The 25,657-nt window shown below is 60.4% G+C and overlaps 1 protein-coding gene across 3 annotated transcripts in view; it reads left to right on the top strand.

The window, feature by feature from the left end:
* The window catches only part of VAC14 (VAC14 component of PIKFYVE complex), a 98,218-nt gene extending 73,031 nt beyond the window's left edge, over nucleotides 1-25,187 (top strand). For all 3 annotated transcript variants that reach the window (XM_080643565.1, XM_080643563.1, XM_080643564.1), the window contains 5 exons: nucleotides 15,483-15,657; nucleotides 17,004-17,122; nucleotides 18,315-18,394; nucleotides 20,378-20,528; nucleotides 24,594-25,187. In XM_080643565.1, coding sequence (XP_080499691.1) covers nucleotides 15,483-15,657; nucleotides 17,004-17,122; nucleotides 18,315-18,394; nucleotides 20,378-20,528; nucleotides 24,594-24,756 — 688 coding nt within the window. In that variant the 3' untranslated portion in view covers nucleotides 24,757-25,187. The remainder of the gene's footprint in view (nucleotides 1-15,482; nucleotides 15,658-17,003; nucleotides 17,123-18,314; nucleotides 18,395-20,377; nucleotides 20,529-24,593) is intronic.
* The last annotated feature ends 470 nt before the right edge of the window (nucleotides 25,188-25,657 follow it).

Genomic DNA, 25,657 nt, shown 5'->3' with positions numbered 1-25,657 from the left:
GCCTTGTTGTTTCGGTTTCTTCAAGTGGCAGAGACATGGCCACCGCATCATGTGACCATCACGTCCCTGCAGGTGATGCTCTGGGGGAAGCTCTGATTGGCTCACACAGAGTCGCAGCAGCCCCAAGTGAAGCCCACCTGGAGTGGGGAGCAGCAGCTCTCTGAGCAAAGGGCCGCGGTCTCAGGAGAAAGGGGAAGAGATGCTGAGCCTTCCTGAGCAGTTCTCTTGCGTGATCGTCACGATCTCCTGCTCATCCTCGGGAGGTTAAGTGACTAGCAGACGTGTGCTTGGAAGGGCCTGGGCCTGGTAACTGCATGAGTACCAGTAGCGGCTGTGATGCCATTGTGATGAGTAGCATCCACCCTCTCCCCAGTGTCCAGAGAGGGGAGGCCCTGGGGGCGGGTGGGTTGATGGTCTCAGCTGGGCCTGCCCCCTTCTCCCCTTTCCAGCCCTCGCTCCCTCTGAGGCAGCCTCAGACTCAGCTCCTGAGAAGCGGATGTTCAGGCTTGACTGCACTTTCTCTTGTTTTCTAGAGATTGGTAAGAAAGGGAGCCGCTGAGCAAGCTAAGACTTGACCCCAGATGTCTTCCCTTCCTCTACCCCCCACCCCAGCCCTGCTCAGAGCTGCCCAGTCAGGACTCTTAAAGGCATGTGACCAAAAAACACTTCTCACCCACCCTTATGTTGAAAAAAATAAAGGTAGTGTTCAATCAGGGGCAAGGACGGCTCATTAAAAACTAAAAGTGTGCAACGAGAGCCCTCAGGACCCGGTCTCCCCGCCTCACCTCCACAGCTGGCTCTTCCTTCTCTGCAGCCCATTCTGGGCAAGCCGTCCACCCACCCAGTGGCATGAGGGACACCAGCAGCTCGCGCCCACTCCTGTCGCTCAGGACCCCAGCCTCAGCAGCAGACCCAGCTGGGGTCCAGTGGACCCATCACTGTGGCCAGAGAGTGCCGTGCCCTGATGGTCCAGGACAGGTCGTGTGCCCACCCTCAGGACACACGACCAGGAGGAGCAGTTGTTCATGGGAAAACACAGTCCTGGAGCCAGAACCCCAGGCCATGAACACTGGGGAGGAAGGCCGAGCCAGTGTCCACTTAATGGTCTCAGTTCAAGGGCCCACTGTGGCGGTGGCCACACCACCCTCCTGCAGCCAAATCCTCCATTCCTCCATGAAGGTGGAGGGGTGGGGGGCGGTGTGTGTGAGCCTAGTCCTTCCCAGAGACCGCCATGAGGGTGGGACATGAGGGGCATCCCTTCCTTATGGGAACATGGCTACATGGCACCTTGCCAGATGCCAGAGACTAGAGTTGCCTGCTGTGTGGTCAAGTGTGGAGCTGGGGGTTAGACACGCTGCTCAGAGCCTGGGCAGTGATTGGAGACCAGGAGAGTCTCGGTCTGGATTTTAGGCTCAGTTCCGAGGGGGCAGAAGGGACCTTAGAGTCAGCTGAGTTCTGTCCCACAAGGAGGACACCGAGGCTGATTTCTTAGGAACTGTTTACCACGCACCGCCTGTGTGCGAGGCAGACCCAGGCGCCTGGCCGCCGTCCGCAGACAGCACTCGGTGTGATGGGAGCATTCCAGAGGAAAGAGTCAGTACCCACAGGGTCCTTCTGTGACTCTTCCTGGAGCAGGCGGCAAGCCAGGCCCCTCTCCAGCCCTGGGCACGCACAGGACCGAAAGCCAGTTCCTGCCTTTACCAAGGTGGCAATCTAGTGACACAGGCAGACAGGTGACCAGTGAGTAAGAAATGTGCGTCCAAGTGCTGTGATTTGTGCTCTGGAGGAAATGGGGCGGGGGGGCGGTCAGGCTCAGCCTGGGGAAGGTGGGTGCCCACGGCCTCAGCAGTGACCCAGATCCCGTGTTTCTCGGAGCAGAGACGTGCCCTAGTTTCCCTCTCCTCAGGCTCAGCCGAAGCCACGCCAAGAATTGGCTTTTAAAGGCTGCCCGAAATGTGGTTCGGAGCCAGAAAAATCTATAGAGCCAGTGCATTTGTGACCTTGTTGAAAATGCTTACTGAGGCAAACCAAGGGGGTGGGGTTTGTGTTTTTTCTTCCTTTTTAAATTAGTATTTTTTACTAATTTGGCCCTCCTCACTCCCATCCCCTCCCTCTTGGCACATTCCCTTCCCGGCCACCTAACTCCTCCAGCCCCATGGTGCTCATCTTCTCCACTTGTCCACACCCCTCCCCCCAACCCCTCTCCACCTGCCAGGCATCAGGGATGAAAAATACCAGTGGGTAAAAATAAGGAGCCTGGGTATAGCCCTGGAAATGAGGCCACAGCTGTCAGGCCAGAGAGTCAGTGTCTCCCAGGAGGAACTGCCGGGAGCAAGGGCTCGGCCCCTCCCCTGTGAGGGTGGCTAAGAGTCAGGAAGGGGCGGCTGCTGTGCTGGCGTGGGGAGGGCCAGGAAGTGCCGTTTGTCCTTGAGCAGACCTGTCCTGTGCCCACCGGCAGGGACACCGCAGTGGGCAGAGCTGGTCCCTGCCCTCCCAGGGAGAGTCACAAGGCAGGGAGATGGAAGCGTGATGCTGCTCTGGGGAGCAGATGGGATGGGGGAGGGCCCAGTCCTGATGAAGAGGTCCAGCAAAGCTCTGGAAAGAGGCTGTTTAAGCCGAGCCTGAAAGATGAGTAGGAACAAGCTGGGATGGGGTGGGGTGGGGAGAACAGGTGTTTCTGACTTGTGAGCAGTCTGCTCAGAAGCCCATAGGCCAGCCCCAGCGCCCCAGGGCACTGGGGCCAGGTCCCTGGCCACCTCGCAAGCAGCCCTGAGGAACCCAGTGACCCACTGACAGGCCTGAACAGGTTCAAAAACCAACTCCACCTGCTGCGCCGTCGGGAGGAACTGCTCACATGGGCCACCTTGCACTGAGCTCCCACCTCCCCGGCCAAGAGGGACCTGGGCATCTGTGCAAGGCCTCACCTGGGGGCGGGGGGGGGGGTGGGGCAAGTTCAGTGCTGCCATCCTCCCAGCACTTCTAGGGACAGAGGGAAGGGGGCCCAGGGCTCCCAGGGTGGGGTGTGGGGGTCTCACTTATTTGCTGTGCTGGCTGCGCCTTTGGTTCCTCCCTGCTCTTAGCCTAAAACATCAAAGGCTGGTGAAGGAGTGGCTTGGGAAGCTTGCTGGACAGGGGTCTGGCTGCTGCGTCGTTCCAGAAGTTTCAGTGCTGCTGGAACCATCAGTGAGAGCAGATAACCTGGACTACGTTTAAAACCTCCTCAACCCCCAGACATCCCTGTCCTGACTTGTGTGGCTTTCTAGGGGCGCTGCGTTTAGCCAGCTCATCCCCGGTGCCGTGAATCCAGCTGAATCCAGCTGACGCCTTATCAGTTCATCGCTCCGGGGAAGTCATCCTCTGCTTCCTCCTGTGTGCTGAGCCCTCGCTCCTGACAGACCTCAGCCCCTTTCCTGGAGGAGACCTGCCCCCCTCCCCCCCCCCACCCCTGGCGCCCACCTCTACCCGCCCCTGGCCCGACAGTTGGCAGTTCCTGGAGTTACCTCACTTCCTTCCTGCACTTGAAGCCTGAGCGGCCGCCCCCAGTCCAGTTCCTCCAGCGTCTCCCGGCCCCCCAGTAGCAGGGTAATTGGTTTCTCAGATCTTCAGCTGTGCACCCCATCTGTGAGGATTTCCCGGTCCCCTGACCCTCCACAGGAAGACGTGCGATCCTACTGCCTGAGGTACCCTGAGGGAGGGGCCAGGAGCCGAGGCTGCTGCTTCATTTCTCCGCCCCTCCAGTCCCTCTGCTCCTGCTCCTGCTCGCCATGCCAGAAATAGCAACCCCACTACTTTCTCTCCCAGCCCCACCCCCGCAGCCCAAGGTTACGCTCCCCCCAGGCTGGGGCTCGGGGCCTGGTGTGATAGAGCAACTGCCCACTGAGATCTGTCTCCAGCCCAGCTCCCAAGATGAGTATCTGCAATTACAGCTCTTGGAAGGTTGCCGCTTTCATTTCATTTCTGTGGTGTTTGGAGAAGAGTTCAAGCCTCTCTTCACATGTTCGGTCTTCCCGAGCCAGCTAAGGGGTTTCCAGGAGAGAAGAGACTGCATCAAAGATATATGCCCACAGGCCAAGCACGGTGGCGGGGAGAGCGGGGGAGCCGGGCCCTGAGAGGAGAGGCCAGAAAGGAAGGCAGGATGGATGGACCCTGACCCAGACAGGCGTGATGCCTGAGGGCAGGGGAGGACGGAGGCTGGCACCAGCCGCAGCGTCCTCTTGCCACAGCTGTGCTGCCTCCTCCAGCCTCACCTGGCAGGAAGGTGCCTCCCTGAGACTTCATCATCCGAGTCCTGCTGTGCCTGTCCCTGTCTCCCAAGCCCACCCTCTTCCTCAGCCTGGCCTTGGCTCAGCCAGTCCCCTCAGAAGGGCAGCCCCAGGACCCTCTGTACTTCACGTTGGGAGAAGGTGGTTGCAAGAGGCAAAGTGATTTAAATAGCAGATTAGAGGGTGGCGGCCCGGGCACTGCTTTGATGGTCTGTAGACTCAGCTGCCACCCCGTGCGGCCCCAGCGCACGCCAAGCACCGAGGCCCTTCATTGAGAAGACTCCTCTCTCTCCTCCATCCTGCTTCTGGAGAAAGCCTCCCTGGAGCAGGGAATGAGCCAGGCCTCTCCTCCTGCTTGTGTTATGCTAATCGCTCCTTGCAAACGGCAGACTTTGTAGGAGGTTTGCCTGGTTTCAGAAGAAACCCACGCCTTTGAAGCAAAGAGCCACAGTAGCTAAAAATACAATTTCCCGGCTGTTGATCCTCTCATTTGTAAAATGCAAGTTTCCATTGTTAAATCTGCAAATCGGCAGCAGCCCCCACCCCCAGGGGGAGAGGGAGAGGGAGGCTCTGCCATCCTCTGGGGAGGCGCTACCTCTGAGCCCTGCTCCCGTCTCTGCCTCTGAGAGCTCCAGAGGGAGTCCAAGATCATCCCACAATGTAGAGGATTCTAATTTTAAAAAAACAAAAAACATTTATTGTTTTGAAAAAACTTAAACCATATAAGATTAAAAAGAAAACAAATGATGCAGGAGAATATTGTATAAGATGTAAAAGACCCTGAACCACCACTTCCTCCCAAAAAGTAGCCTCTGTTTTCAGTTTCATGTATTTCCTTCCTTCCAAAACTTTGTCTTTGCGTTTATAAATATACAACTCCGTTTGGCTTTGGTTGTAGTTGTGGGTTTTCCAGGATTCTAGACCCAGAATTTGTTCTGGCCTTGTTTTCACTCCCTCGCGTCTTTCCACAGAGCGCCCCTCCCTCGGTATCCTGACACATGTCCGTCAAAGCAGAGGGGCTCAAGGTCTCTGTCCCTTGTCAAGGCCACCACATCCATCGCCCGTCTCTGTGCGGTGGCCTGGTCTCTGCTGGGTGGGCAGTGACCACGTGATGCTGGGGGATGGGCAGGGTGGCTGGTCCCCAGCAGGCCCCTCTCCTGGCATAGCTCTGCTGAGGGCGGTGGAGGGGGAGGGCTCATCTATAACCGGGACCGGGACTCCTCAGACACCTCCTGGACCCTTTCCCCAGAGGGACTTCCACGGGCCCTTCCTCATTCTGGTGCATTTAATCCGGTGAAGATTGCCTGGGCTGGAAAGGAACATTCGGTTGAAAGCCCATTTCACGCATCTTAGAATTCCCTGAAAACGACTGTTCGCGCGAGGGCTTTTCCAGCCTCCTGGCAGGGGGCGGAGGGAGTGGGTGCAAATAAGAGAAACCCCTTCCATGTGGCCTGGGAGAACGGAAGGAGTCCCCTCCATGCTGTCTGTGTCCCTCTCCTGCTGTGGCCCCTCCACCGCCCAGCCCTTTCTCCCTGATCTTTCCACCACTTTCCCAGAGACCTAGCAGGGAGGCCGCCCTGGTACTTGCTCTTTGTTACCAGCAGCGGCATTATTGTTTCTCTTCCGTTGTTTTCTGATGCTTGTCTCAGTGCCCTTTAAGTAGGCACTTGTAAAGAGCTACAGAAAGTCTCAGTTCACAGGGTTTCGTAAAACCCGCACACTAAACATTTGGAGGCCAGAAAAGCACGATCTAGCTCCCTAATCAGAGACTGTTCTCTTCTGTGGAAGCCAACAATGTAGCCAGAATTGCAGGAGAGGCATAAGCCACCGGCTGGGCCTCCTTCCCCAGGGCCAGGGAGACAAACCCAGGCCTCGCTCCTGCTGGTGATAAGGTGAGAGTGGCAATAAGGGGTCCTGGGCAGGCACGGGTCTGGCCTGAGAGTTTATCTCTTTTCCCTTCCTTTGAACAGAGCAAGTCGGGGCCTATGACCCTGCTCTGTGGCCTTGGACCAGTCCGTGGCTTCAGTGCCATGAGCACGCAACCTCTGAGGGCCTCCGTGAGCCTCGTAAGCCTGGCTGGAGTTGGCAGGGCAGGCAGGTGTGGGGCCAGGAAACAGTTTGCCACGTTGTTTGTGTGTTTGCAGCCTCTTCACAGGTAGGGTTACCAGTGGGGAGACAATACATCCTTAGGAGCAATCCTGCTTGGAAGGCGGGAGCACAGAGGGTTCAAAAGAGACAAAGGTTCCATTTGTGCTTCTCTCTTTAACAGTCAACCTAGAGGACAGCAGACATCGGGGCTCAGAGATACTGTGTCCCTGGCAGTGCTGGCCTGGATTCAGAGCATCAGCCATAGAATTGAAATCACCCCCCTCCACCTACCCCTGCCCCAGGACCCAAATTTCAGAGCGGCGTCTCCTAGCAGAGGTTTCTGGGAACCTGCTGCTAGTCACCCCTGTAGATGTCCCTGTTCCCAGCCCCTGGGTCTGAGTTTGGGTTCTGGCTTCAGAGCTGTGTACGCAGTTCCCAGATTCTGCCTCCCACCCGACCCCTTGGCAAAAGAACAACAGGCCAGCTCTGTGCCGGCCAGGTGTGGTCAGGGCCTGCCACCCACAGAGGTAGCTTCAGGGAGAGGATGAGGGAGAAGGAGCTGGTTTGCAGATAAGCTGCCTTGGAGCCATAAGAAGGTTCTGGAAGAACTCCGTTTCCAGTCCATCAGAAGGCCCAGTGATATCTAGCCATGGTGCCCCCAAATCATCTGCCTTCCAGAAAAAGCACATCCAAGCCCCTGTGCTGTGGGCCCTGGCGCCTGCGAGCCCGTGCATGGTGAAGAAGCAGCTGAGAGCTTGGTGCCAGGACGGGGCCAGCTGGGACCTTGGCCAGGCCTTGATCTGCTTCACTCTCATTCTCCGTTAAAAGGGGACCTGGCCCGTGTTAAGCGGATTTGAGGGATGCAATGTGCCTCGTGTAGAAGTGCTCACGAGTGTCTGTTCTACGTGCCATTGTTGGGCAAGAGGCCGTGACACAGCTGGAAGGAAATCCCTGTGACCGGAGAAGGCAGGAGCCGGCCGCTCTCAGGGTGTGGCACGTGTTGGCCTTTCTTAGAGTTGATTGTCATGAAGATAATAGGATTTCCTGTGGTGGCCCGTCCTTCTGTCTTCATTTGCCCTGGGTGTTCAACAGATGACACACTCAGAAGCTGTGGGCTTTCCTACCAAGGGTTTGAGACCCCGCTCACACTGCCTCCCCCGCTGTCTTCACCCCCGCCTGCTCCTCCCAACACTGCCTTTTCCTCCAGCGCCCAGCACCCCTCAGCCGAGTCCCCCAGTCTTCCCTGCTTGTCTCCTGGTGTCCCACAGCCTCCTGCCATCAGAGCTCCATCCAGCTATACTCGGGGTACCTCTGTGTGGGCTAGAAGGTGCAGCCTCCCGTGGGACACACACCTGGACCACATCTGTAAATCAGAACCCTGCTGAGGCCCCTCCTTGCAAATTTTGCAAGTGCTTCGACCAGAACCAGACACTGGGCAGAAACCCCAGTGTGTGAAGCCGCCTGCTCCCTAGACCCTGAATCCCACCACTAAAGTCATCCGGGCCACCTTACCTCTCCTGGCGATTAACTTTCTATTCCACAAGCATCTGCCTCCCTCCTGCCCACAGGGGCCCAGCCCTGGGCCAGGCCCCATGGGTTTTCCCATATCTCCTGCCTTGGGGAGCCTGGGTCAGGACAGGAGACTCAGTGCCTGGGGGTGTCAGGAGATGGAGCTCAGGAGTGTGGAGGGCCATGAGAAGCTAGAGAAGTGCCTATGAATGGACAGGGGATAGCCTCAGCCAGGCTGATAGTAGCACGTGGGAAATGAGCCCAACTAGGTCAGCCGGGCTGTGCACAGGAGATGGCTCCTGTCCTGGGAGCAGGCAGGGCCCCTCCTGTGGCAGGAAGGTGGTGGAGGAAGCGGTCACCTCTCCTGGCTCTGCCCACTCACATCTTGGTCCCTCTAGCAAACCCCAAACGTGGAGAGAAGGGCCAGCCTGGCCTAGGGCCTCAGCCCGCTGCCTTCAGGAGACCCTTTGGTTTTCTTGGCCACTCCCACCCAAGTGAGGCCTTCCTCGGAGGTCTCCGGGCGAGCCAAGCCCAGGTGTCTGTGGCTGACGTCTTCAACAGAGGGATAGAGAGCTAGGTGGCCAAAGACCCCTTTCCTCCTCTTCCTCTTCCTCCGCCTCCTCCCCATCCGCGGTGCCCCGCCCTCCATAGCCTTTCGCCAGCTCCCAGCAAGACCCAGAAAAACAAGTCCTCATGCCTGCTCCTCCCACTCCCACCACCCTACCCCAAAACTTTTAAGTGCATCAGACACATCGACTGCATTAAACACGATGAATTTTTAAGGCATGAGTTGGCAGGGTTACCATGGCTGCCTCTGCCCTGAAGGGCGCACTGCCAAGGATTGATTGAAATAAATAAAACAGATTTACAGTTTTCATACTTAGGAAGCAGAGCTGGAGGGGAAGAGGAGCGAGGGAGGGTGGGGGAGGGTGCGTGAAACCCGGAGCTTCGTAACCTCAGATGGGAGACCACGCCCTCCTCCACCCTAACATTACACTGACTGAGAGCTGCTTGCTCTGTACATTCCTACAGAAGCCCAGCTGTCAGGCAGGGCAAGGCCAGGAGGGTCCTTTTCTCGTGGGAATGGCTCTGGGTCCCTGTGTTTTCTATACTTGACATTAGGCCGCACTTCAGAGTTACAGCTGTGAGACTCCAGGAATCTCCCAGGAAAGCCGTGTCCCATTGACCTTGACCACTGAGAGGACATGGACACCAGCTAGAGGCCAAAGGAGAGAGGAAGTGAGGGCCTGTCACTCTGTGCACGGGATTGGCCTGGTCGGAACACAGCAGCAGGCAGCTGGGGGTGGGTGCAGGAAGGAGGCCAGGCTCGAGGGAGAAGGGAGGACCTCGGTCAGCAATACTCGGGGGCGATGGCAATGATTTGGCCCTGCCCTCCATAGTGCCTGGACCAGAGGGCCTAAAGCGCGTTGCCTCCCCTGCTGGTGGCGCAGCCCTGAGGCCAGCTTGTACACATGGAGTCTACCCCACCCTGAGCTCTCCTCAAAGGCAGCGTCCGGTTGCAGCCTCTGAGAAGAAGCGTGAACCAGGGCTGCCTGCCCAGTCACCTCCAGAGCTGGCAGCGGCCAGGAGGAGAGCAGATCTCCCACCTCACCTTCCCCCCAGTCCAGCCAGCACCACAGACCGGAGCTCGCAGGCCCAGGGCTGGGGAGCTGGACCTGCCTGGGTGGGAGACGGGAAGGGCGGGGTGGTCCTGATGAAGGAGAGGACCAGGTGGGGGCAGGATGGGGCAGGGGGCTTCTGTGAGTGTCAGGGAGCTGGCAGGCAATTCTTCCTGTGTCAGGGAGGCCTTTTGTTGGGCCCAGCCCCCCAGGAGGCACCGAATGAAATCATCCACATGCCCGCCTCTCAGTGGCACTGACCCAGCACGATTCCTGGGGGTCTGGACGGGCCAGGGGAGAACTCGCCCCCTTGATCACCCAGAGCTGGGGGCATTGAAGAGCTGGACACACCCGCCCACCCTGGAGCTTGGCATCTGAAGCTAATTCTGAATTCTCTGTCACGGGGCAGTGAGCACCGAGAGGAAGGCAAGGGTTGAAGCAGGACGGTATTAATAGCAACTGGGAAAGATCAGGGGTGGGAGGCGGGTGCCCCCAGCCTTTCCACCCATCTCTCAACATTGACATCTCTGTCCACTCAAATGGGCTGGAGTCCAGTCTCCCCACCAAGCCAGCTGTCCTGTGCACTGTGCTGTGGCCGCCCATCCATGTGGTCAGATAACTGCTTGGGACAGGCCTGGGAGGAAATGGTTGCCCAGCCTCTGTTTCCCCTCCTCTGTAGTCATTGGTGCCCTTCCCCCATCCCTGTCCAGGATCCCTGCCTTGGGTCAGGGGATGCCTTTTGTCTCTTAAAAAGGCCTGGCCCAAGGAAGGATGGGGTGGGACAGAGGGCAGCAGCTCACTCCCCCAGCCCGCCCTCAGCTCTGGCTCAGCGTCAGAACGGGCGGGCGTTCGCATGCCCTTACTTGGTGAGGGAGCTGAGGAGAGCCCAGAGGCCAGCTGAGCATCTCAAAAGGGGCCAGGGACCTCCGGAGGGCCTGCCGACATGAGGGTGAGGGGCTGTCTCTGGCCGTGGTGACCTTGCTGGTCCTGTTTCCAAGGGGCGAGGGGAAGTGGGGTCATGGAAAGAAGTCTTACATCGTCTCCGAAGCACATGGCAGAGTCCAGATTCCCCAGAGCCCACCCAGCAGGGAGCCAGAATGCTTCCTCCCACAGAGGGCGTGCTCAGGCCTCCAGGCCCACTACTCACGGTGGGGCCCCTGCTCTTGCAGTGGGCCTGGTCCTGCCGGGGCCCCAGCTGTCCCTACCCCATACCACCCACCCAGTCCCCCTGACGTGTGTCTGTCCTGAAAGGAACCATTCACACTCCCCCTTCTGCCACCCCGCTACCTAGACCGGCCTCCAGTACTCAACTGCCCCTCGTGCCCCGCCTGGGCCCACAGGCTGAGCCTGGACAGCAGGGGCTGACCAGGGCAGGAGAGGCATCTGGCGGCAGAAGCAGCTCCCCACCTTGCACCCCCGGAGAGCGGCACCTCCTCCTGTCCACACTCAGCCAGGGTGGGGCTCGGAGCCACTGGGAGGTCTTGTCCTCCACACCAAGGGCAGCCTTGCCCACGCTGGGGGCCTGCCCGGTCCCTGGAGGCGAAGCCGTGTGTGGCCCCTTCCCCACACCCAGGACAGGGCGGAGGAGAGCACCAGGCTCCCCATTGGCCTGGCGGGGACCAGCATGTGCCCAGGCCTTTCGCCCAGGAGACGGGCAGCAGCTATTGCCTCATGGCAGGCCGCCTCCTGCCCAGTCTAGGCCACCTAGCCTCAGGGCATGGCCTCAGTCTGGAGCCGGTTGTCACCCTCCTCCTTCCCCCCAGTCTGGCATACATGTCACCTAAAGCCGCGGCTGTGGGTGGGTGCTAGGGGGGCTCGGCGAGCACCTTCCACCGTGGCCAGCACTGAGGCTGGTGGCCTTTCGTGGCCGGCGTCTGCGGCACAGTGGATGCTTGGCCAGTGTTAGTGTTGAAGGGGCCGTGACATGAAGCTCACACCAGCGTGGCAGGTGCGGCCACTCCCATCAGGCACGGCTGCAGAGGGCCTTCCCCTTTGAGGCCGCCCCACAGGACGCAGCGGTCCCCTGGGGAAAGTGGGGCTCCCTCTCTTGTGGCCTGGGGCTCCAAAGCAGGCTGAAGACAGGTCGCTCCCCTGAGAGCCCCTGGCGTATGACAGAGGGACCAAAGAGAACGCAGACCTGGAAGTAGGGGGTGGCTGCCCAGGCGGGTAGCAGGAGGCTTGAGGAGAGCAAGGCAGGACCCCAACCCCGGGGACCCCGTCTGAGTGTGAGGGCTCACATGTGGACCCCTGCCCAGTCCAGCGCTAAGGCGGGTGTGAGACCCCGTCCAGGTTCCCTCCCACCCCACCTATGCCTGGTCCCCAAGCATTTTCTAAACCAACCGGTGGTCCATGAGGTCCGAAAGGTTGGCGAACGCTGTTCTAAACCATTGTCTCACGAGTAGCACTTTAATATGGGTATTAAAAGTCCAGGCAAATGTTTAATGCTTACAAGCTGTGCTCCATTACGGAGCTGTGCCTGAGAGCCAGGCAGGCAGCTCGGCCAGGCTGGGCTGGGCAGAGAAGTGATGACGCAGCAGCCCTGTGGGGCAGCCATCTGCCAGCCCCACCGGGTGGGCGGCCCCTGGTGCCCGCTCATAATAGACACCGAGGAGGCAGAGCGGTAAGCAGGGGCTCACTCATGCTCTGGAAGTCGGTTCTTCTGGGTCGAATCCGCCCTTCCTGCTCCCTGGTCGGTGGTGTGGCTGGAGCAGGGTCCTCTGCGGAGGAGGGGTTTGTAGTGCCCCGTGCCCAGGGTTGTGTGAAGACCTAGCCAGAGGTCTTCCTGGGCAGGGCAGCCAGGCCCCGGGTGGCAAGGATGAAGGTGGGACCTCACGGCAGCTGCGCTCTGCAGACCAGAATGCACACAGATGTGCAGAGGGCTGGCTGGGCTCAGCACAGGAGTGTCTGCAGGCAGACTTATCTGTCAGCATAAGCCTTTCATCAGCGTCAGCGCGGCCCCTCCGCACAGTCACACTCAACTCTGATTGTTGAGCCCTAGCTGGTTTGGCTCAGTAGATAGAGCGCCAGCCCGTGGACCAAAAGGTCCCGGGTTCGATCCTGGTCGGTGCGAGCAGGAGGCAACCAATCCATGTGTTTCTCTCACATCGATGTTTCTCTCTGTCTCCCTCTCTTCCACTCTCTCTAAAAGATCAATGGAAAAGTATCCTCGGGTGAGGATTCACAATAAAAAATAAAAAAAATAAAAAAAATAAAAAAGTGGTTATTGAGTGCGAGGCCCTCTTCTTGAGGGACATTGGGGGTCCCAGACAAATTCTGGTCGGAGACACAGCCAGGGACCTAGTGAACAAGTCCATCCCCCAGATGAGCTGGGTAATGAGAATCGCTTGGAAAGAAATGGGACTCACTTGGAGCTGAGACCTGGATGGCTGGAAGGAGCCAGTCCCTAAGCCAAGTTCTCCAGGCCAGGGCAGAGAGCAGGACAGGAGAAAAGTGCCAGAGGCCAGGGCATTGTGAGGGAGGGAGCACGTGTAAGGGCTGAGGTTGGAGAGGAACTGACCAGAGAGTATGGGATCCGGGAGCTAGGGTGAGGAACTGGGTTTTGTTATATCCAGCAGGAAGCCACTGGGGAGTGCCATGCTCTGATGGACACTTTTTAAGGACCCCCGCTGGTGCATGGAGGGTGAATTCTGCAGTGAGAGAGGCAGGGAGGCCAATCAGGAGCCGGCCTTGGAGTTGACCTGGCACCAGGGCTGGGGTGGTTGACACAGGGCCCGGAGGAGGCAAGATGTGCCCCGACGGCAGAGCTTCCTGCCCTGTCTTGCGGTGGACCCAACATGGGCCCAGGGGATCAAGGATGACTCCCTGGTTTGGGCTGCAGCCAGCTGGGTGGGCAGTGACGCCATCTCCTGAGATGGGGTCAGTTGCGGACCAAGAGTTACGCTGTGGCCCTGCCGAGTTTGAAATGCCATGCAGGGCTGTCCACCAGGCAGGTGGCTGCCCCATCCAGAGCTCAGTGGGGGTTCAGAGGCACATGTGGCAGCCCCTGAGCTACAGGCATCTTTGAAAATAATCGTGGACCAGATGCCACCACCAGGAGACAGACTGGAGGGCGAGCAGGAGAGCTGCACGGCACTAGGGGGGAGCCACTGGAGAGGTGGCAGAACCAGCGGAGCACGGGGTCACCGTGGCCAGAGAATAGCGTTTCCAGAAAACTCTGCCATCCCGGGCCTTCTGTAGCTCCACCAGTGTTCCCCAGGTCTTAGGGACACCAGGAGCCTGGGTGCCCTCTTCTCCTCATGGCCACCCCCTCTGCCTGTCCCTCCGCACCCTCCCCGGCCGTCCCCGCCGGCCTGTGGTTCCTGGAGGCGCTGCCTGGCAGCAGGCTCAGCTGCTGGCCTCTGTCATGGAGACGGCAGCAGCTGCAGGCGACGGGCATTTGTGAGCATTTGTCAGAGCGCTGCCCTTCCTCCCCGGCCTGCCCTTCTGGAACATTTCTCTCCCATGGCCCTGGAGACGGGGCTCCTGTAGGGCTGGGAGGACCAGAGGGGACAAGAGGCCTGTTCTCTGCCTAAGGGCCAGGCTTTCTCCTGTGAGCTGGCTGTTACCCCCACTCGTGTTACCCAACCAGGGGCCCCATTCGCCATAGACTGTGTACCCCACACAAGCCATCACTCTCTGAGCAGCCCCCATTGCACAGGTGGGCAGGGTCACCAGGTGGGACGTAAAGACATTGTCACATAGACATTGGGTCACATAGCTGGGCAGGAGCACCAGGTTCTGGGACCTCTGCCTGCCCCCCACACACACACACCCCACATCCCAGGCAGGCAGGGGAGCCCTAGGTGATGGTAGAGCTCCACCCATCCCCTCAACAGCCCTGTTTCCATGTCTCTGGTGGTTTCTTGCCCAAGTCTGCTGGTTCCAGCTGGGCCTAGGCTGGATGGAGCCTGCCTGCCCACTGTTTATACTTCATGGCTTGGGATTTGGGGGGCCTGGGGGGTGGGAGATCTTCTCCAGCCTGGCCCCCAGGCATGACTGGTATTTACTGGTAGAGGAAAGCAGGCCAGTCCCCGATGCTGCATTTACTGCGAGGTCAGTGACCTGGGATGGACATGTTTCAGGCCTCAGACCCCTGTCCCCACCAGCCCCAGGCATGGTCTGCGGGCTTCCCTGGAGCAGAGACTAGGAGTCAGAGAGGGGTACCCACCCTCCTCACCAACCACTCGCCCACTCGGTGTGGCCCTCCCTGCTCAGGAAGCCTGGACTCCCGGGGCCCGCCATCCCCTCCAGCCATGCCTCCGTGGGCAGAGGGACAAACTCGGGAGGTCGACAGGCTTCCTCCAAGCCCATCCTCGCGACCACCTGTTCCTGTTGGCCTCACCTTGGCCCAGGGACCCTGGAAAAACTTTTTCTTTACTCCCTGGGTTCTCTGTTTCCCTGTTTGTAAAATGGGACTCCTTTCCACCAAGGCCAAGCCTTATCCCCCAAGATTCTCCCTAGAGAAGAGACAGTGGAAAGAAAGGAGCCCTAACTGACCCCATGACCTTGGTCAAGTCACCTCACCGCCCTGTGCCAGCAAAGATGAAACTCGGGGTGTCCATAGGTTCACTCATCCCACAAGTGCCGCCTGAGCCCGGCTGCCCGCAGGCACCTCCAGGCGGGGTTGCAGTGAGAACCGCACAAACAAGTTCCTGACTCGGGCTCTTGTGGGGAGCGGCGGGGGACAGGACATGGTGACCAGCACGTGTAGAAGCTGGGCAGCAGAGAGCGCCGTGTATGTGGGGGTGAGAGCCAGGGCTTGCCGCTCTCTGAGAACTGTCTTCCTGGGGCAGAGTCAGGGACGAATAGTCTGGGGCTCCGGAGTCACTGGGCCAGGGTGAGTGGTTTTGGGAGGCGTGGAGCCAGGCCCGCTGTGAACAATGCCCAGTGTCCCCCCACGGTCCCCACACCAGCCCACTCAGGTGTCCTCAGGAGGCGGAGACCGGGGAAGGGTCCAAAGTGAGGCCCAGGGGTTGCCGTAACCTTTGCTCTGCCCGATTTCCAGGCAGCTATGCCTCCTGCTGAACGCGGAGAATATCTTCCACTCGATGGCGGACATCCTACTTCGAGAAGAGGACCTCAAATTCGCCTCGACCATGGTCCACACCCTCAACACCATCCTGCTCACCTCCACAGAGCTCTTCCAGCTGAGGAACCAGCTCAAGGACCTGAGGACACTGGTACTGTGCCTGCGGGCTCTGGCTGGGGAAACCTGTGTGCACGCGGCACCCGTCCTGCCAGCCGACCCTCAGCCCCAGGAGGCTCTCTGGGAGGAGACCGGATGAAATTGGAGGTCTCCCTGGGCCAGTGTGAAATCCGGACGCCCCTGGGTTGCGCGTACAGGAAGCGGCACCGTGGGAGTGAGTCACAGCTGGTTCCTTGAACAGCGCTGTGGAGGCCTCTCAAGGAGACCACGTGCTCTACTCGGGTCCACGTGCCCTCCCTGACCCATAAAGGCGGTGCCTTTTCTCCATTGACACCCCACTCCCACCCTGGCGCTGCCCCCTGGCACACAGAGTTCTGGGCCCATGTGGGGGACCCAATGGGTGAAGCCCTCTGGATGCCACCTCCCTGTCAGGGCCAGGCCTGTGGCTGTCACCCTGCCGGGGGTCAGGGGTTACTGCTCTCGTTGCCCTCCTCCTTGGCCCTGGCCGTGTTCCCCAACAGCTAGACTATGTGTCTCGAAAGGCACCCTGTCGGAAGCCAGGGTATCAGGGCTGCCTGTCCCAGGCTTTGGGTGAGGACCTTCCCAGGGCTGATCAGAGAGCAGGAAGGCACTCACCATCCTCCCATCCTGCGCTGGGGGCCGTGGCAGGTAGCCTCCAGGGGTTTCGTTCCCCTATCTGGGCTGTGGCCACCACCCCCACGCCCTCCTTCCCGGCTCAGACCCTGCATCCACCCCTCTCAGGGTGTCTCCAGGACAGCCAAGCCTGGTCTGAGGGCATCTGGGGCCAAGAAGCCTGGAACGATCCAGGCCACACCCCTGCCTCCTTCCTGTGGTTCCTTTCAGACATTCGCAGAGGCCTTAAGAATTTTCCTCAGGGCAGGGGCTCCCCCGAATGTGGGTTCCACTCCTGGGCTGGTTTCCGAGTGCAAGGTGGGCTGCAGAGAGGGAGGAGATGTGCCAGTTGAGGACGAGGGGTGGGTGCTGCAGGGAACCGCCTCCCTACCCGCAGGTTCTGCCCTCCCACACAGCCCTCCCAGCCCCACGCGCTCCGGACCACAGGGTCCTGGAGGGGACAATCACTGTTATTTGCCGAGAGCAGAAATACCAGCACAGAGGCCATGCTCCCCCCACCAGGCCCTGTCACCACCACGTGGCTCTGTGGGGCCCAGAGTAATGACAGGGTCCAGGAGGAACTGTCAGCATTTCCTTTGTGACAGCACATTCCCAGTGGGGCTGCCAAACAGCTGGCTCCTGGCTCCCCACAAGGGCCCTTCCCGCTCAGGTCCCCACATGGAACCCGGGTGGGAGGAGCAGGTGGGGAGGGGCGGGCCCTCTGCTCACTGCTCACGCCTCCCCCAGGAGAGCCAGGACCTGTTCTGCTGCCTGTACCGCTCCTGGTGCCACAACCCCGTCACCACGGTGTCCCTCTGCTTCCTCACCCAGAACTACCGGCACGCCTACGACCTCATCCAGAAGTTGTATCCTTCGCTGTCACGGTTCTCCCGGTCCAACCACTGGAGGGGTGGGCCTACTGCCATCCTCCTGCCCTCGGCCTGTGACATCAGGACCCAATGGGTGCCTTGAGGGATGTGTTTGCTGTAGGCAGCAAACGGTCATCTGGGCCCTCATGGAGGAGAGCTGGCCCTGGAGAAACCGCGTAGGCTGGGGATCGGGGCTGAGTGGGCCATCTAGGTGCGGGTGCCAGGGAACGGGCAGGTGCACCTGCTTGCTGCAGGTCGGCTGGGCCCTGTGCTGGGGCAGGCGGGAGACAAGGCCTAGAGCAGGAGGAGGGGGGCGGCGCGAGCCTGCAGGCTGAGCTGAGAGTTGGTGGTATTGCTGCTGTTTAGGTACCTTCAGGGGCCACAAAGCCAGAGCCAGAGCTCGGCGGTGACCCAGCGGGCAGAGCAGGCTGGCCGGGAAGCCTCAGAAGAGAGAAACCCCCCAGCCCACTCAGGGCCTGCCTCAGCGAAGGGCATCATGGTCAGATTTTGTTTAAAATACTGCACAGCAAACCAGCCTTCTCCGGGAATGCCTGGCATGTGGCCCTCACTGGGAGAGCTGCGTAGATATAAAATTGGTCTTCCCTGAGGGGCCTGGAGTTGGGGTTCAGGAAAGAGGGGTCCTGAGGGGTCTCCTTTGAGGGTCAGCCATGGCCTTGCCTGGCTCCCTCAGGTGCTGCTCCCCTTCCACAACCTAGATTTGCTTCTCTCGGTCATTGGTGACCAAGGGACCACAGGCCACACCTGCCGCAGCCCTGACCTTGGCAGGTCTGGCGGCGTCCACTCAGGCGGGAGCAGGCCCTTTCTGCCCAGCCCTCCCCCAGGCTGCAGGGCCTCGAAAAGTGAGAGCCTTTCAGAGCCAGATCGCAGGGGAGGGAGCTGCCGGAGCAGAGCCCGGGTGCCGTACAGCGGGGACAGCTGTGCCGCCTCTCATTTAGAGGGACACAAAGGCAGAAGGAATAGACGAATGCCCTTCGGATGCGGAATCCAGCTTAGGCAGAAGCAGGCTCTGTGCCTCGGGAGCCGGACCGGAGGGAGGAGGGTCGCTCTGAGCCGCTGGGTCAGGCCCTTGGGTCCCAGCTCTCCAGCTGCCGCCCCTCCCCGTCAAGGCCCCTCCCTGAGACAGGCTGTCCTGGCCCAGGGGGAAGACTTTCCTTGACTGCCCACCCAGCGGGGATCTGGAGGTCACTGTGGACTTCCTCACGGAGGTGGACAAGCTGGTACAGCTGATCGAGTGCCCCATCTTCACATGTAAGGGCCCTGCCTCTGGCCTCTGGCCGGCCTGGAGTGAGGCAGGGGTGAAGCCACACTCAGAAGAGGGAGGGGGAGGGAGGGGGGAGAGCAGTCACCCCAGGGATACTCTGGAATGTCAAGAATGTAAGACTGGGGAGGAGATCAGGTCTGAGGAGACCAGCCGCAGCAGGGCTGGGACATGTGGCATCAGAACCTGCCTGTGTGCCTCAGGGGGGTCTTGTGGACACACTAGCGCTGACAGCAAAACCCACTGAAGGTGAGTTTCATCGCTGCCGGGAGAACTGGAGCAGTGCTGTTGGGACAGGTGGGCAGCTGTCCCAGCGCTGTGCCCGGCCCCTCCCCCAAGCACGCCACTCTCTGCCCTGGCTCTTGGAAGCTGCGGGGACCCTTGGCCCACCTGCAGGTGCTCCTGTGTGCCCAAAAGCCACACACTCATCTCTCCGCAAAGCAGAGTTGGCATTTGCTGGGAGCCGATGGGTGGGAGCTGCCTGATCGTAACACCCAGGCTGAATGTGCAAAAGTGGCAGCTGGCTGTGGCACACACAGCTCTTGGCGCCTCAGACACGGTGACTGCATGAAACTCGTGTGCTTTCAGTGCGGTGAGAAGCCAGCCACCAGGCCTCCTGCTCTCTGGCAGCGCCTGTGACCTGTCAGGCTAGGCCAGTGGTCGGCAAACTGCGGCTCGCGAGACACATGCGGCTCACAAGCCGCAGTTTGCCACTCTGTTGACTAATGAGTTTGCTGACCACTGGGCTAGGCCATCAGCCTTCACCCTGGAGCCAAAGGCAGACGCAGGGGCCAAAGACGCCACCCCTTACGCCCATCCAAACAGAAGGCAGCTTGTCCCAACAGCCAGGCACATGCTGCCCGATGCCTGTGGGACACAAGAGCAGGGGGAGACCCTGCTTCCCGTGGAGTGCACCTGAGCCTGTCCCAAGTGGTCCCCTGAGCTGATCTCACTTCCCTGAGGGCCTCCCAGGCAGCCAGGCACATGCTCCCCTTAGGTCAGATCCATCCCGACCCTAGAAAAGCGACAGCATCTTCTCTCCAGGCCCAGGGCTTCGTTGGGGCGACCACAGCAGATGCACCCCTGGTGCTGCCGAGCACCCGTTCTAACTGTGGGATGCCTAGACCCAGCTTCCCCCAGGCCCCAGGGGTTTGGACCCTGATAGGCCCACGCTTCTGCTGGAGTTGCAAGGCATGGGGATGACTGCTCAGGTCTCCCCTGGTGGCCCCTGCCACCTCGGAAGGGGTCGGCTGCGGGAGGCCCTGCTTCCTAGCTTTCCCAGCCCTGGGGCCTGGCTGCTCCCTACTCAGCATCAGCCCAGACGCTGCACAGCTGCTGCTGGTGGCGTGGCCTCTCCAGGAGTGTGTGTCAACCTCCACAAAGGGTACCCAGCTGGGCCTAGAGACACGAGAAGGTAGAGCCAGTGACTCTCCCAGAGGGGCTCAGAGGAGAGAAGGCTGGGCCTGTGTAGTTGGGACGAGTGCTGGGCAGGGCCAGGGGTGTGTCTCCTCCGACCTGGCGGGGTGGTGGCAGGACTGGGATCTGAGTTGGATTCCAAAGCCCCTACCAGACACACGTGGGGTGTGTTTCAGCCCCACACGAACGCACTTTCCATCTTGCCCTCCCTCAGTGGTCCTAACACAGCCTCTCGGGCCCACCTATTTATAGCTCGTGTGGCACGGACAGGGACCTGCTGTACAGTAAGGCCCAAGCCCCTCCTTACCAGGGAGGCAGTGAGCATGGGGCAGGGACAGCCCAGGGCAGGTTGGGCATCGCCAGGCTGAGATGACTGTTGGGAAGATCAGACGGGCAGTTGGGTAGGAAGAGAGAATGATGAGATCAAGGGGACAGCTAGGCGCTACTGGATGGGGGCAGGAGTGGTACCTGGCTGTTGAGCCCAGTTCTCTGCCACGGCCCCCTGGCTGGCCCTGTCCTGGCCAGGCTCTTGACCCCTGACCTCTGCCCTCCTGCAGATCTGCGCCTGCAACTGCTGGACGTGAAGAACAACCCGTACCTGATCAAGGCCCTCTATGGCCTGCTTATGCTGCTGCCCCAGAGCAGTGCCTTCCAGCTGCTCTCCCACCGGCTCCAGTGCGTGCCCAACCCTGAGCTGCTGCAGACCGAGTGAGTGTGGGCAGGGGCCTGCGCCCGCTGCCTCCATGGGGGGAGGCATCGCCACCCAGCAAGGGCAGGGCCAGAGGGGCCTGGTGAGGACGCTGTGCCTAAGGGGGCTGCCGAGGGTCACCTTGCCTGGGCATCACATCCCTGTCACCTCAGACCCTGTCCACCCACAGCCACTTGCCCGTGGGCCTCTCATTTCCATATCAGAACACCAGGCTGGGGGATTCTGGGAGTAGGTGGTAGTGAGACCTTCTCTAAGAACCAGGGTTAACCTAAAAATCGGAGGTAGCGTGCACCTGTGGCTGCACTGCGCGGTGCCGCCCACAGGAAGAACAGGTATGGATAGACACACCTCCGCCAAGAGGCCCAGCATGGCAGCTCTGGCAGGAGGCTGCGGCCCCTGGGGGGTCGAGGCTCCCACCCGAACACACTGCTGGCCTGGCCCCTGGAGCCTGTTGGGCCTTGTCTATATTTGGTAACCCTTGGAGGCTTCGCCTCATCCACAGGCATTTGGCATCCGAGATGGAAAATTTCACTTGTCAGGTCGCCATGGAAACAGGCAGAGCCACTGAGAAGATTTACGCTGAATGGAGCGCGCCCAGCTTGCATCAGATGCCCTGTGTGTCTAGAATTCCCTCCCAGGCTGTTCAGGCCGCTCTGCAGGCCTGGCGTCTCGCTCCTGGAAGGGCCTCGCGCCTTTGCCATTGGATGCAGGCAGCCCAGCACTTGGCCCCTGCAGGGCTCAGCCCACCACCCCTCCCACTGGCCTGGCCTCGCCTCAGGCTGGGTGTGGGCACCTGACTGCTGGTCTGCCCTGGGCCAGCTGGAGGGGCTTGAGTCCTCAGCAAGAGTGGTCTCCGGACCAAGGCCCAGCTCCTGCCCACCCTGACCCTCTCGCCAGCAGCAGTTCTCCAGGGCGGCAGTGCTGGCACTATCCTGCTGCTCTTGGTGCCACCAGGGAATCCCCAGGGAGCAGGGAGCAGCTGAGGAGTTGGGTTTGCATTTGGGGAGAGAGGCCCTGAAGCCACACTGCTTCGCTGGCCTCCTCTACACTGGCCTTTCCAACACCTGGTGGGTATGAGGGTTTCCCTGGCAAGCGCTGAGGAAGTGGGTGCGGTGGGAGGGGAGGAGGAGGCAGACAGGCTGCTGCCCTGTGAACTCTGGTACCCCCCTTTCGGGAACCAGCCTGCCTTGCTGGGAGGCCTCCACGTGGACCCTGTGCTGTGGAGGGCCATATCCTTCTCCGAGCTCTGCCCACCACTCCTGATCTCAGAATAGAGGGACCCTCCCTGCGCGCCCCAAGCCAGGGTAGAGCGAGTCTGCACAGGGACGCACAGAGCGTTCTTTCAGAGTCTCCCGTGGTCAGTCAGGGGACATCCCCAGGCCTAGATAGGGACCTGGCCCCAGCTCTGACCTCAGGCAAGCCCCACACTTGCTCTGGGTTTCTTCATCGGGAAATGAGCATTGGGACTAAACGGCTGCTTGAGGCTCTGCCCGGTCTTCAGGGCTCTCTGTTCCCAGCCGTTCTCAGCAAGGACCCAGGCAGACAGGCAGGGAGCAGTATGTGAGGAGAGGCCTCAGGAACAGCTGGGGAGGGGTCAGATTGCAGGGTGGGCATAGAGGGACGGCGCACACCCTGGAGAGGACAGTCTCAGCCTGGGAGGGACAGGCAGCTGGAGGACAGCGTCAGGTGCCTGACAGGCCTGCAAGCAGGGAACAGCTGAGGGAGTTTCTGGGCCCTCGCCCTCCCTCATTCTGTGTGCTCAAGGCGCCCACAGGGCTAAGGGAGACTGGCCCCCCTCAGGCTTCCCAGCCACTCCCCAAAGACCATCTCCTCGGTGGGACTGGAGGAACCCTCCGAAGGAAAAGCTGTGACGCTCACCACAGTAGCCTGGTGACAGGTGCGTGGGTGGAGTGGCAGGAGAGGAGCCCCAGCTCTGTGCTGCTGGTGGTGTCCTCCAGGCATCACTGCCTAAGGGTTGCAAACGTGAAGGAACCGTGCGAGGCCCCGTGGTGGCTGTGCCCTCTGTGACACAGGGAGAAGAGCCCTGACCCCCATGGGACATACCCCTCCCTGTGCCCATGACCTCGGGCCAGGAAGGGTCTACCCGCAGGGAGGCTGAGTCAGTGGAGATAAGACTAATTGCTTAGAGAGCAAGGTACAGCTCACTCCTCCCGACCCCCACCCCTACCCTGGCCACATCTTTGCACATCACCCTGGGTTTGCCATTCACTGCTGGCATCTCCATGGAAACCCCTCATCTCACTCCTGGGGCCTAATGCCTTGGCTCATCAGGAGTGTTGAGGGAGAAGCATACAGACCCATGGAACACCAGCGTCAAATGACATGCTTCAGGGTCATCTCTGGCCTCATGTTTACAGGCCTGGGTTGGGGTAGCATCCAGCCACCCCCTGAAGTTACAGGTCCGAGCTCCAGGGTTTCTCTCAGCCTCCTCAGAAACCCAGGTTTCTCTCTTGGGACAGTGGCACCTGTGCCACAGAGTAACTGTGACAGGCGGTCCCTGCCTGCAGTCTGGCCCCTAGGGCAGCCCCATCCTTTGATCTTCATTGAACTAATGTTCAGCAGCTCAGGAGGCAAGGCCTGAGGCCCAGAAAGCAGCAGCCCAGAAACTGGCCAAGGTGTTTGCAGGTGATACATCTTCACAAGAAGGCAGGGAGGGAGCAGGCTGAGGGGATGCAGGGCCACCCCCAGGCTCCAGATGGCCGACCATGGAAGGGTTCACGCTGCCTGGCCCTGGCCCAGCAGCCTGGTGGAGGGTCAGCGGTGCCTTTCAGGCTCAGACCATTGGGCGCCTATACCTTGCCGGGAGCCAAGCTCACTGCCAAGGGGTCCGTTTGGGTGAAGCACCATCGTGTTTCCCCCAAAATGAACTGAGCAGCTTATGTGCCTCCAGCTGCCGGGCCCTGGCTGGTCACCTCCGAGGGCAGAGTTGTAGCCACGGTGGCTGCCCATCAGGTACCTAGGCGGGGGCTGGAGAAATCCCTTTACAGATAAGGAAACTGAGTCACCCAACGTCCAGTGGCTAGGAAATGGTCGTGTTGCCATTGGGTCATATCTGTCTAGCTCCTGCTGCTGCCCAGACACCCCCATTGGGGTCTGTTCATGAACTCACAGGACCCAAGGATTGTCACGAATAGCCCAGGGCCTTCCTGAGACCCCTTCCTTAGGGCTCCAAGGGCCCTCAGGCCTCGGGAGCTGGAGGAAGGTAACTGCCAGCGCACAGATCTTCCCCCCAGGCCAGTGGGGCTCCGTGAAGGAGAGCAGTCTGTCACGGGATGCAGGGATGGTGAATGGGACGGGCCTGAGGGGAGCCAGTCCTCAAGGGCAAGCTGAACACTGAGTTGAAGGGGCAGCAGGGCTACTAGCTTGCACAACTGTAGGGAGGACCAGGCACACTGTACTAGTAAGTGTGCAGTGCACCACGCGTGCTGCTGCACCGAGCAGCTGGGGAGGGTGGTAGCAGCAAGAGTGGTAGGAGCCATGGGCATGCCCAGCCATGAGACCGGCTTTCCTTCCCCAGGGGCAGGGACTGCCTGCAGGCTTCTGGGCCCCAACACTCAAAAACGTGTCCTGCCAATTGAGGGCCCAGTAGAGACCCTTCAGCCCTCCCTGCTGGCCCTAGCCCTAGCCCTGCCCCAGAGAAAGGGCCAGGCTGCCTCCTCCCCCACCCCTGACCCTGTTCCAGGCCCCAGCTGGCTTCCTGGCTGGCTGCAGGCCCTGGCTTTCACCCCAAAGGGAGCCACTCGTAAACAGGAAATGCTTCCCAATGCGATGCCTGCTCTGGGCGCTGTTGCCAGCCCACAGCCTGGAGGCCATATCCAAGCCGCAGTGTTGACTGGTCTCTTCAACTGCTGGGGAGGGGAAGCTCACAGGGCTCCTCAACTCTTTGGGGCTGTTGGGGAAGGGGAGCTGGGCCCGAAGCAGCCAACTCCCCGCCATCGAGTTCCACCACCTGTGGCCCTGCCCTCCTGTGTCTGGAGCTGTGCCCCTCCAGTAGCATGTGTGCCGGGACATTGACACTGCGCCCTTCTGCTCCCTCTCCCCAGAGACAGTCTGAAGGCAGCCCCCAAGTCGCAGAAAACGGACTCCGCCAGCATCGACTATGCGGAGCTGCTGCAGCACTTTGAGAAGGTCCAGAAGAAACACCTGGAAGTGAGGCACCAGCGGAGTGGGCGCGGGGATCACCTGGACCGCAGGGTTGTCCTCTGACAGGCCTGGCATGGAGAAGGGCCCAAGGAGTGGTCCCGTGGAGCATTGGGATCTTCAGGCCCCTTCCCACAGAGCCTGAGGACCTGCCTCCGGAGCAGGCTGGCCCTGCCACAGCCCAGGGATGGAGCAGGGGTGGAGGCTGTTCTGTCTACCCGAACTCTCACCACCCGGCCCCCTGGCCGCCAGCTCTGTCCAGCATTCAGATAGAGCTGGCTTCCCACCAGGGTGGGGCCACAGCCTCAGACGCCACCTATCCTCTGGAATGGGTCTTTCTAATACCCTCTGTGAAAGAGCTTGACCTCCCAGCCCACCAGAGCCCTGGCCTCATGCAATGTGTGTATACGTAGCTGTGTGCACATAGGGGCCAGCACACAGCTCCGTGTGAATGATGCATTCCCTGCCCCAATAAAGAAATGACAGGAAACCCTCAGCCTGCACCTGCCTGCTCCTTCCCACTGGCGCCCGCCCCTGCCTGATGCGGCAGCTGCCCCAGGACCTTGCACCTATCCTGGAGACAGGTCTCCTGGTGGCTCCAAGGAGGGCTAGCTTCGTCGGGTGTCTGGTTACTACACACTCACTTGACAGGTGTGGGCCCTGGGAGTCCCAGCTCACCCCTAGGAACTGCCCCTACTTCCTGGAGAGCACCAAGCACTGGCCTGCCTGGAAACCGGAAACCCCTCCCAGGCACCTACTCTGCCTTCCATCCTGATTGCCCCAGGGACAGTGGGACACGTCCCCACTGGACAGACGGACTGGGCGCACCTCCGGAGTTCCTGAATGAAAGGGCATGCGCACTGCAGAACTGCAGCTCATGGGGGTGGGAAGGAGGGCCCAGACCAGTGCAAGGAGGGAGGACATGCCCAGGTGCTTCCCCTTGATTTGGCTAAATGAGCCTCACCTA

Source organism: Plecotus auritus (assembly GCF_963455305.1).
Source record: "Plecotus auritus genome assembly, chromosome: 10".
NCBI lineage: Eukaryota > Metazoa > Chordata > Mammalia > Chiroptera > Vespertilionidae > Plecotus > Plecotus auritus.
Note: the sequence above shows the minus strand (reverse complement) of the source record. Positions and strands in the feature narration are given on the sequence as shown.